The sequence below is a fragment of the Montipora capricornis genome, chromosome 5 (assembly GCF_036669925.1).
Source record: "Montipora capricornis isolate CH-2021 chromosome 5, ASM3666992v2, whole genome shotgun sequence".
Classification (NCBI taxonomy): Eukaryota; Metazoa; Cnidaria; class Anthozoa; order Scleractinia; family Acroporidae; genus Montipora; species Montipora capricornis.
This window is the reverse complement of record NC_090887.1, coordinates 22,386,585-22,399,251: the sequence shown is the minus strand read 5'-3', so window position 1 is coordinate 22,399,251 and position 12,667 is coordinate 22,386,585. Positions and strand designations below refer to the sequence as shown.

General features: G+C 40.6%; 1 protein-coding gene across 1 annotated transcript in view; it reads right to left on the bottom strand.

Moving 5' to 3' along the window:
* Positions 1-5,002: 5,002 nt before the first annotated feature.
* Positions 5,003-12,667, bottom strand: part of LOC138048509 (uncharacterized) — a 15,795-nt gene continuing 8,130 nt past the window's right edge. Inside the window, 4 exon segments of the mRNA XM_068894691.1 lie at positions 5,003-5,808; positions 5,933-9,172; positions 9,175-10,155; positions 11,562-11,631. Coding sequence (XP_068750792.1) covers positions 5,558-5,808; positions 5,933-9,172; positions 9,175-10,155; positions 11,562-11,631 — 4,542 coding nt within the window. The 3' untranslated portion in view covers positions 5,003-5,557.

Here is a 12,667-nt window from a genome sequence, read left to right as displayed (position 1 = left end):
TCCTTTTAGAGTTGTGTCTGGCAGATTGTTACATGCTCACTTTCCTGATATTGCAAATCTCCACGACAGACAACCTTGATGGTGGGAGAGCTTGTTCACTTGGCTGGAAAGGCACAAGAACCAAATTGGAAGGCCCCGTTAGCCAGTGCGAGTTGTCATTATGTATGTTTTGAAACAGTTGGGGCTGTCCCAGAGCATTTCTGTCTCACCCAGCAATAGTTTTCCCTCTTGCATGTTCACTTACAAGTTCTTGTAAACCTGAAAATGAAGGATTACCAAGTGAAAATTTATATAGGATTTGAGACAGTGTGAGAAAGTTTTGAAATTATGCATTCCTAACAGGTTTTAAAAACACTATGAGAAGAAGCTGTGTTTGAAAAATAATATGCTAAATATATTATATTGTTTTTTGTTGGTAGAAATACCGTGTCCAATAAGAAACCACTACATGTATCTCAGTGATTAAGATGAGATTGTGCCCAGGCCGCCTGGATGGCATCCTCGTCCAACAGTGATATGAGACCTTCCACATGTTTTGTTTTCAATTGTTGATAAGTTTGTAATACAGGGTTCTTTTCAGAACCCCAAAAGGACAAAACGGTTCTTTTCAGAAACCAAACCAAAACAACAACTCTACTTTTCAGAACGAAATGCAAACCAGCTCCTCTAGCAAGCACAAAGCCCACTGAAAAGGTATTTTAAAAAGTGAGCTAAATTACAGAATACAAGTGCATGTCATTGAATAAGAACATACCATCTATTTTGATATTGCCTCGTGTCTACAAAGAGGCCCGACACATGTAAATGAGGTGGACCAAAGTGCCCTGAATTCTGTAGTTGCTTAAAATTGAATAAAAGATGTAAAAAAATATATGTATATATTTAAAAATTGTGATATTTCAATTGTATGTTAATGGTGAACGTACAAGGTTGGTTAAAATTAGATGTAATGGTAAACATTTTTAATAACAGGAACCTTCACACGTTATGGCCACATACCAAATATAATACTAATTGAATCTCCTATACTAGGGTTTAACCCCGCTCGGATTATACAACACTTGTAAAAATATTATCAGGTCATGAACCTCGCCCTCAAGGAAACGAGGTAAAATAATCGATTTTACGAAATAAAGTTCGATACGTATACAGTTATAATTAAAAAAAAAGCATTGACGTTCTCACCTTACCATACAACGAAATACTCAAACGACACACGTCCAGGTGGTAGTAGAAAAATCAACAATAAATGTAGTTGGAAATTCAACGGACGGTCCACCAAAAAAAACCTATTTTGCAGCTAAACACGCAAAAATGAAGGGCCACAATTGAAGCCTAAATCTTTCAAGACATCTTCAGCCATTTTTGATTCCTGGCAACCGCTGGATCAAGTTGTGTGTCACATGACAAAATACTCCACGATCAGAGTGGAAGTATTTCGCGGGGGGTATAACGGGGTGTGGTGCAGGGAGGCGGGAAAGAGGCGTGTATAAGCGCCCTGCCTGGTGTGTGCCAGGGTCTTCTTTCCCGCCCCGCCATCCTTGGCGAAGCGGAGTAGACCTGGGAACGAGGGTATGATGAAAAAAGGTGGATGGAGGTTGATGAAAAAAATCAGGGACCGCGCAGGGGGAGGGGCTGAAGGGGGAGGGGGGCTGAGGGGGGGGGGGGGGGGACTTAGCCCCCCTCCCCCACTTTTTCGCAAGAATAAAAATAAATTAAACAAAAAGTAATTTAACTAAAGTAACGGAGTGAAAAATAGCAAAAAATCGTGCGCGGTCCGTGAGAAACCGAAAATACGGATAAATCTTGCTTAAAGGCCCACCTTCAACCGACAGGCTTTGCGTGCCGTAGAACAAGAAGTCATACATGAAAATACAGCCAAAGCTGAAAGTTATCCAATCAGATCCCTGTGATAAGCCAGGCGAATTTCCATAACAAAAACAAAGGTTGAAAGCCTGTCGGTTGAGTTGGGCCTTTAACTTTTATTCATGTTATTTAAAACCAATGCAACTTTATGTATAGGAAATCGTATGAACCTGCTCGTGCATTTCGTGATTATGGGCACGAGTGATGTTTTTGAAAGTTCTCAAAATTGCACGGGCCGTAGGCGAGTGCAATTTCAAAACTTTCAAAAACATCACGAGTGACCATAAATCACGAAATGCACGAGCAAGTTCATACATTTTTTATTTATTAAATGCTCAACAAAATTACTCAAACGCGCTACTTTGTTCGTGCTCGTATTCTCCCAGTTTTGAATTTAGTTTTCTTTTAGAGTCGCCCATGTTTGCCAGACATTCAACCAGGTCTGTGTAGCTTTCAACGTGTTTTGGTTTTTTTAAGTTGCTCAATTGGCAATTGGCAGCCCCCCAATCTCGGAAATTTTCTGGCAAAACGCTCAAAATTCGGGCAATAAAAAACGATAAAAGATGGAATAAAAAATATATAATTTTTTTAAATTTTTTAAATGGAAACTAGTGAGCAGCACACAGCAACTAATCTTGTTAACTTTGTTTAGTGATCCGACCGGTTTCGTCTGATCAAACAGACTTCATCAGGGATTCTAACAAGATGTCTAAAAGGGAACCAGTTTTTTAACATGAAGTTTATACAAAACCAAGTTCCGGTAAGGGTGTGAAAAGCAAAACTGACCCACAAAAAACGCGCAGCATATTACGTCAAATCCTGCGAAGGAAAAGGTGTAAAGTTCAATTTTGGGGCTCACGATTTAACGTTAACGTATGTGAGGTTTTAAGTTTTTATTAGTTACTAGATCGAATAGACCTACATAGATTATGTGAGGTTCAAAAAAAACTCTATGTTTCGAATACGTACAGTTTTATGAATTTTAAGGATTGTAAATGAATGTTTCTTTCGTACATTTTGAGGGAGTAAAAAACGGATTTTAACAATCAAGCATTCGGGCACTGTAATTTTTTTCGTGCCCGTACGCCTATGTGTGCAAGTCCTAAACATGAGCATATCATCATCTTTAGCAGTTCTTGTAGAATGAGCCTGAGTAAGGGATTGTTGCTTATCAAACTGGCTTTTAATCTACTGTTTTGGAGGCAGTGACAATGGCACTGTTGTTTTATTTGCCCCCACTCCTTAAACTACATTTTGTTTCAAATCGTTTCATTTCCTCAGAAACGCATCATATCTATTTTGCCTTCACGGTGAACAATTTACACTGTGAGGTAGGGGGGTGGCCATTTAGAACAGAGTTTGTAATTGAAAATCTAAACATCTATGAGATGTAAAAAAAAACTTGTGAACCTAAAGTAGAGAAAATCATAATGCTGACAAACACAAAAGCGAATGATTTTGGGTTACATTAAAGGGACATATTGTTGAAAAACCCAAAGTCATCTCCCTTTGTGGTAATGAGTAATGTAAACAATCTTCGCACTGGTGAGTTGTAGTAGCAGGGTTCGTGCTGGATTTCGTCTACAAAATTCCAGGAGTAGTCAAGGAGTTTTCAAGAGCCAGAAATTGAGTCTTCAAGGAGTCTTTATAAGAAGATTTCTATGGCATACGTAGTGTTTCAGGGTTTGCTTTGCTGAAAAGGCATACCTTGATATTCCTTACCACACCCTGCAAGTTAAGTGCCACGCATGGACATATTAATTTTAGGTTTTAATGTTTCCCTAATAGTCAGTTTTGGGCTCAGATTTTTGAAATGTCTCTTTTAACTTAGCATGATGCAATCACAACAATTTTCACCCAACCAAAAAATTCAAGGAGTTTTCAAGCAGTTTTCCGCAAAATCCCTTTTCTCAATGGCTTTTCCAGCGCCCTTGAAGTCCAAAATTAATTCCAGCGCTTTTCAAGGACTTCAAAGAATTGCATGAACCCTGTAGTAAATTGGGTTTTCCAGGAACCAGTTATTTTAAAGCTAGTACTGGGAACTTCCTAGGTTTAAATGTAACACAAGTAATGGAAGATTCACAGAAAAACGGATTTTGAAATTATGCTGTGGCATTTGAAGGAAAAATAGGCATTTGTACATAATGGTTAATATTCCTTGACAGGCTTCTCACCGTTTAGAGAGTTTGCATCCACATTTCTGCCTTTATTTCTTGAGAGTTCAATAGACGAAGCGAAATAAATATGACAGACCAAGTGACCCACACTACAGTATTTTATCTCTTCTCCTGCCCTTACCATTCCAGAAACGAAACACTATTCTTTTTTTTAAATAGCTCTTGTTGCTGGTGAAGTTGCAAATTTCCTGTGCTTTGTCACCTAAAATTTTGTTTCCCAATCCCCCTTTCCAGTTTGCAATCTTCCCCCAAATCACTCGATGAACCACATCTTCAGACAGTAAGGCCTCAACTTGAGCAATGCTAGAGAATATTTTCAAAGCATGTTTTGAAAACGAATAATTCAACTTCAATTATTGGAGTACAAGAGTGGAGTGTGATGCTTTAAATTAACCAAAAACGAGTCATGTGTACAAAATTATAGAATACTGTTTGATACACATATTATATTTTTAAATCAGAAGAAGCATAAATGGAATTCGTTAGCGAATTGACAGGTCAATGTATGACATACTTTCAATGTGCAGTTGCAGACAGTTCTGTCCGAGAAGTGGAATTTTGTACCATTGTTCCTTATTCATCCAAGAATTCTTGCATATGCAAACAAAGGGAGTTTTTACGCACTAAATAAATACCCAGCAGTGCGTGGTTTAAAATTAGCTCTTAAGACCTAATCTACTCCCTCCGAATCTCCAAAACTAAGAACTACGACAAATCCAGAAATATCTTAACATAAATTGTCAGTTTTGCTCTGTGAAAGCTCACAATAAATGTAAGTTGAAGGGTTGTAAAACTTACTAACATTTTTTCAAATTTAACTCGTTTGGTGTGAGAGCAATCCACCTATCAATGTTAAGCCCCAGGGTGGGGGACGGGGGGCTGACCCAGGGGAATTCGACATTTTGATTGAAGCTAGCGCCAAATTTCCCACCCCGGGCACCTACAGACCATCAAATTCCTTACCCCTGGGTACCTTCTGATCATCACATTCCTACCCTTTTTTTTTTTAGATTCACATTTAACAACTCATGGAAATTTATTGTGTAACACGAAACCTTTCCGCTACTTACGGTACTGAACAAGAACCTAAAATTGAGCAAAACAACAATATTATGAACAATATTATTATTTTTTAGCCTTGTAAATAGTTCTTTTTCTAGCTTTCGAATCAATCAAGCATGCACAATGATAGAGTGGAAAATTCATCAACACGGTGTTCCCAGATGGCGAGCATGTCCAATTCTCGACCCTGGGGAAACACATTCTGTGTCAAAATCCATACCCAGGGAAAGGTTCTCTGGGTCAATTTCCCGTAGGAAACCCTGTTCCCGAACTGTTTTATCCTCAAATCTAAAGCCAGTTGGTAAGACTGCAGAGCAGAGGTAAAATCACCTAACGCATGATGTGTCACCCCGGGTGAATAGAACTATCGGCTGTGCTTGAATGATCTCCTAACAGTTTAATCCGCACATCTAATGCCCGCTGCTTTGACTGCAGAGCAGAGGTAAAATCACCTAACGAATGCTTTGTCCCCCCGAGTGAATGTTAGCTATCGGTTGTGCTTGCATGATTTCTCTGGACAGTTTCATCCTCACATCTAAAGCCCTTTGGTAGGACTGCAGAGCAGAGGTAAAATCACCTAACGAATGCTGTGTCACCCCGAGTGAATCGTAACTGTCGGCTGTGCTTGAATGATCTTCTCCGAACACTTTAATCCGCACATCTAATGCCCGTTTGGCAGAATGCAGAGCAGAGGTAAAATCACCTAACGCATGCTGTATCACCCGAGTGAATCGTAACTGTCGGCTGTGCTTGCATGATCTTCTCCGAAGAGTTTTATCCTCACATGTAAAGCCTTTGGTAAGACTGCAGAGCAGAGGTAAAATCACTTAACGCATGCTGTGTCACCCCGAGTGAATCGTAACTATCGGCTGTGCTTGCATGATCTTCTCCGAACAGTTTTATCCTCACATGTAAAGCCCTTTGGTAAGACTGCAGAGCAGAGGTAAAATCACCTAAGGCATGCTGTGTCACCCCGAGTAAATAGTAACTATCGGCTGTGCTTGAATGATCTTCTCCGAACAGTTTAATCCGCACGTCTAATGCCCGTTTGGCAGACTGCAGAGCACAGGTAAAATCACCTAACGCATGCTGTGTCACCCCGAGTGAATGGTAACTATCGGCTATCCTTGCATGATCTTCTCCGAACAGTTTAATCCGCACATCTAATGCCCGCGTTTTTGACTGCAGAGCAGAGGTAAAATCACCTAACGCATGCTGTGTCACCCCAAGTGAATAGTAACCATCGGCTGTGCTTGCATGATTTTCTCCGAACAGTTTTATCCTCACATTTAACGCCCGTTGGTAAGACTGTAGAGCAGCGGTGAAATCACCTAACGAATGCTGTGTCAACCCCAGTGAATCGTAACTATTGGCTGCGGAAGCATGATCTTCTCCGAACAGTTTTATCCTCACATCTAAAGCCCGTTGGTAAGACTGCAGAGCAAAGGTAAAATCACCTAACGCATACTGTGTCAACCCCAGTGAATCGTAACTATTGGCTGTGGAAGCATGATCTTCTCCGAACAATGTTATCCGCACATCTAATGCCCGCTGCTTTGATTGCAGAGCAGAGGTAAAATCACCTAACGCATGTTCTGTCGCCCCGAGTAAATGGTAACTTTTAGCTGTGCTTGCATGATCTTCTCCGAACAGTTTTTTCCGCACTTGTAATGCCCTTTGGACAGACTGTAGAGCAGCGGTAAAATCACCTAACGAATGCTGTGTCACCCCGAGTGAATGGTAACTATCAGCTGTGCTTGCATGATCTTCTCCGAACAAATTTCTTCGCACATCTAATGCCCTTTGGGCAGACTGGAGAGCAGACGTAAACTCCCCTAACGAATGCTGTGTAACCCCGAGTAACTGGTAACTATCAGCTGTGCTTGCATGATCTTCTCCGAACAGTTTTTTCCGCAAATGTAATGCCCGTTTGGCAGAATGCAGAGCACAGGTAAAATCACTTAACGCATGCTGTATCACCCCAAGTGAATCGTAACTGTCGGCTGTGCTTGCATGATCTTCTCCGAACAGTTTAATCCGCACATCTAATGCCCGTTTGGCAGACTGCAGAGCACAGGTAAAATCACTTAACGCATGCTGTGTCACCCCGAGTGAATGGTAAATATCGGCTATCCTTGCATGATCTTCTCCGAACAGTTTTATGCTCACATCTAAAGCCCGTTGGTAAGAATGCAGAGCAGAGGTAGAATCACCTAACGCATGCTGTGTCACCCCGAGTGAATAGTAACTATCAGCTGTGCTTGAATGATCTTCTCCCAACAATTTTATCCGCACATCTAATGCCCTTTGGGCAAACTGGAGAGCAGAGATAAAATCACCTAACGAATATTGGATCACCCCGGTTGAATGGTAGCTATCAGCTGTGCTTGCATGATGTTCTCCGAACAAATTTCTTCGCAGATCTAATGCCCTTTGGGCAGACTGGAGAGCAGACGTAAAATCCCCCAAGGAATGCTGTGTAACCCCGAGTAACTGGTAACTATCAGCTGTGCTTGCATGATCTTCTCCGAACAGTTTTTTCCGCACATGTAATGCCCTTTGAGCAGACTGGAGAGCAGAGATGAAATCACCCAACGAACGCTGGATCACCCCGATTGAATGGTAACTATCAGCTGTGCTTGCATGATCTTCTCCGAACAAATTTCTTCGCACGTCTAATCCCCTTTGGGCAGACTGGAGAGCAGACGTAAAATCACCTAATGAATCCCGTGTCACCCCAAGTGATAGGTAGCTATGGGTTAAGAATGCATTTGCTTCTTGTCTATTTGTTCTCAATACGATGTCAAGAACGTTGCATGTTTTGAAATCAAGAGCATTTGAGTAGTTCTTCTGTTGGAGGTGCAATTCACCGAAGTCTTGGCAGGAGTTTGCGAGAGGCTGATTACATTCTTGAGAATGAACGGTCACAGTTGATTCAACGTTCTCCTCTGGGCCTGAACAGCCATGTTTGAATTGCTCCAGTGTTGCTAGGTGACGTGCGAGTGATTCTTCAAAACCTGATTCAACAATTTCCTCTTCGGTGAATGTTGACCCCAGAAGTGCCAAAACCTTAGCGCAAAAATGAAACAAATAAAAAGGGGTTTTGGAATTTATCTGGAGGTCATTTAATATTTGGAGGGCAGGGTTGATTACAAATTGCTTGGTGTCAGTGTCAAAGAAATTCTTTGCTGCTTTCCTGACGTGAGATATAACTAGAAATTGCATTGGCCAATCACCCGAGATACAAGTGTTTATTTGAAGCTTTTTGACATTGTTTGGTTCTTTTCCTTTGCATGCCAGAGGTGGAATAACAATGAGTTGCTCGTCTTCGGCAGAATTGCATTCCTTGCGTGCTTTGTTATAGTAGTAAGTCGAGGTAGATGGGTCGTTTAAGAATTGATAATAGACCGCCATGACTTGGTAAACAACCAGCCTTAAAATTTTCTGCTCTCCACTTTCACGCATTAAAGAAAGAGCCTCTTGCAGGCACTGTATCCCGCTCTCATCCTCGCCGATAACAAGCTCACAGATGCCAAAATAACACTTGTACTTACTCCTTTCATCATCAGAAACTGATGATGAAGATAACGACTGGATTTCATATGCCTTCTTCAGAAGTTGCATTGCACTTCCGTCTGCACCCCAAGTGATCTCACCGAATGCTTTGGAAGCTAGTAAACGACTCTGGTAATGCGCCTTTCCAAGAGCATTGGCTGCCTTTAGGGCCGAATCGTAGATATTATTGAAATTTTGCGACTCAATGGAACACGAAAACAACGAGTCCAGAAACATTTCTGCTTTTATCAAAACTTTAAAAACATTCTCGGCTATCCTGGGATCTGTGCAGCCGTCTACTAGGCTTTCTATAAAGAGCTGTTTTTCCTCATAGAATGCAACGAATGCGTCCACAGAATGACCATGTAGAAACTCATCATTCAGTTTGTCGAAACGAGAAATGAAATACGCATGGATACGGCACTTTGCATTTGCTATTATTTCTTTCATTTCTTGTTCTCCCGTTTCTTTAGCAAATGACTGAAGAAGTTTATGCATTGTGAATGTTCCATACTGGAGTTTGAATCGAGAAGGGATTTTCTTCGGAGTCGTTGCAACATTCTCTTGGCCTTAATTAACCCCGTAACATTCAGTACAGCTGAGGCGAGCTCCATGGTGAAACATCCTGGAAGAACAGACAAAGACACAAATGCTTCTTTTTCTGCGGCAGAAAGTCTGTGGAAGGACTTTTCATATAAGAACTGCAATCTTTTATCAGCTGGATAATCTGGATTGTCTAAGATGTCAACGATACTTTCTTTTGCGGACTCAGTGAACTCAATCAAACACTGACTTGGTTGAACATCATCTTCACAAACTAAAGAGCACATTAACCTCATTGCAAGAGGCACACACCCACATATTTGGGCAATTCTTGCACAGTCGTCAGGACTAGCATTTGGCACTAATTCATGAACTAGAGCACGAGAGGAGGTATTATCCAGTGGCCTTATTCTTATTGATCTGTGACCTTGGAAATTCAAGTTCATATATTCAAATGATTCTCGTGTGGTCACCACGAGAGTTATCTTCTCATTTCGCGCGAGGATTTCTTCAAATAGTTGCAGGACGTCTTCTTTTACTTTTGGGAAGCCACTCTCTAGTAGATCATCTACATTATCCAGAATAAGTACGAAGGAATCTGAAATGCTACCCAAGGTATCGATGAGTTCATTTTCAAAGGACAGAGCCTGAGGTACTGATCTCTGACTCGTGGTGGGTTGCCTTACGAGGCTGAAAAGCTTTGATGTCATATCTCCCTTTGTCTGAAGTCCTCGTAATGAAAGGAAACAAACAGGAAAGCCTTGAGAATGCAGTTGGTGCCCCACCGCTATTGCAACCGATGTCTTTCCGAATCCGGGTGAGCCCCAGATGGTCACAAGTCGGGTATGTTCGGAACTCACGAGATTCACGATCTCTTGGCATTCACTCTGTCGGCCAGTGAAGTTTGGAACCATTGAAGGAAGACAAGATCTTGCGACTGTTGGCTTGATGTCTTTGTAATGCAAAAGTAAAACACAAAGTAGACATTGCGTCATTTTGGCGGGAAAAACGTGTTAATGTCGTCATTTTAGTACGAGGTTTTGCAAAATGTCGTTCGTGTCAAAACAAGTAACACGGCAGCAGTTTTGACATTTTTCGATCAGCAAAAAGGCCCAGGTAACAGCAATAAGAATAACTGAGAAACCTATACTGTTAACAAAGAGTAAGATTAATCGTACGGGTTATAAATCTTCTCAGTATTTTCGCTAAAAACAAACAGTCAAAACTCGTACTCGTACTGGTTCTCGTCCTAGAATCTAAAGGTCCCTAATTTAAGCAAACACGACGGCTGCGGAAACGACAACGCCACAAAGCAAGAATATGATTGGTTAAAAAAGGAAAAATACTCGTGCTGCACGTGAAGCACGGCTTTCCGTGCGTTTCTTTGCACGTGCAGCACGAATTTCCGTGCATTTTTTGCCGCACTCCACAAAACAACAACGTGAAATCCCCAAATTTTAGGTTGTAGCGACAACGTTAGGCTCAGTCTCCAGCCGTAGGATCGCGGGCGCACCGAGACACCCAACGTGAGCATATAACAATGAACCATTTATTTTCTATTTTTACTTTATAACCGGTTCATACCCCAACAAAAACAATGCTTTATTAGATCTAAAAATTTCTAACTTACAGAGCTTTTGTCCGCAGTTGGCGAGTGCTATTCGAGGCGGGCAAAGGAGGAAAAAAGAAAATTTAAAAGTCCCATAAATGATATTTAAAGAGCAAACTTAGAAGCAATGTAGTTTTTTATTTATACTTCCTCTTTACTCCAGTCCATCTGAAGTGACCTTTTTTTTTTTCTGTTGTCGTTCTCTTTGTTTGCCTATCTTTTATCATTATATTTGTGCCTCCATGAATCGATTTTTTTCCTTTAGACGTAAAATTATTTATTCTGCCTCCTAGCTAGATTAGCTTCTTAGTTATTTTCTAGGGGGCATTGTTCCTTTCTATTATTTATTTCCTGTATCCTCATTCATGTGTGGTACAAATAAACTTTTTGTTGCTGTTGTTGTTGTTGTTCCTGTAGTTTATATCCAGAAGGAGACTGAGTGAGGGCGGGTAGTCAATATTGGGAGCAATATACAATGTTTACGATTTTGAGAATTGTACTCGTATATCACAAAAACTTCTGTAATCGTCCTCCTTTTTCAGGATTTCAAGGAGTTTATTCTTTAGTTCGCTTTTAAATTGATTTCCGAGTCTATTTAGTGTTTTGATAGAGAGTGGAATGGTGTTGCACATCAGCTCTAGCTTGCTCAACATAGTAATTCTCGTTAGTAACAGATCTAGACCCCATCCAGTTAAAGAATAGTTTTCCCGTATTTTACAACCTGAACAAGACGGAATAATCGCAAATACTTTCGATAGCGCTAAATATATTTTGGAGTGACGTTTTCGTTGCCGTATCCGTCGTCTTTGCTGAAATTCCCTATTGTAGAAGTCAAAGAAACTCATGTCAAATCAACACAGATCCAAACTTGGTCACGTTATAGAGATGATGTAACCGAACAAAACTTCTCTGCACTGCAGAAATTATTTGGTGATAAAAAGGAAAGCAAAGTTGTTTGTGATGTCCTCTCAGAAATTGACCCATGGCTCTGACTAGCTTAGCTGTGGTACAAAATTTAATAACTGACGGTTTCGTTTATTCTTATATTAAGTGTACATGGCAGATTTTTCTTTCGAAACATCATGGTTTTCTGAGATGAAAACAATTAGTAAAATTCCATACTGATTTTCCTTTCGTGGCCTAATCAAAAATTTCACTTCCAGTGGGGTACAAAACTGCACTGGTAGGGAGACTGGGAACAGAACTATGACGTCACTTACGATAATAGAGAGCTTACGAGACGAGGACGACGACGGCTACGAGGACTTCATTTAAAAATTCGAGTTCGCGTTATTCATATCACTACGAAACTATTTCATGTCGTTTCGCGTTAAAAATGTGTAGTAACTGTTGAGGAATTAAACTGGTATGAGTGAGCTCGAAGAGTACAGAGAGAACTGAAAATTCATCGTCATGTGCTAACGTCCTCCACAGAACCTTGAATTTGGTTATTTCACGTCGTCATTTAGGAGATGACGGCAAAGAAATGTACCAAAATGTAAACCGCACGTGCAGAGCGTGCAGAGCAATTGTTTTTGCTCACTAAACCTATTGTTTTGTATCGTCGTCGTTGCCGTCGGCGTCGTCGTTTCGTAAGCTCCCTAATTAAATTTTTCCGGGGACCGAAGTTTTTTTCTTTTTTGATTCGGAAGTTGCTGAAACTTTTTCTGAGATGTGCTATATTTGCTTGCAATAATGAAAGTAGACAAAAGAACAAACTTTTCATCCCTAAAATTGCGTTCTTGTTTTGACGTCACAGTTTCGGGGATTGTACAGTGTTGCAATAAATAAATGAAATCTTCCGATCAAAAATTATGTGTTTTGTCATGCCTATTGCTATCCTTGCTGTTTTTCA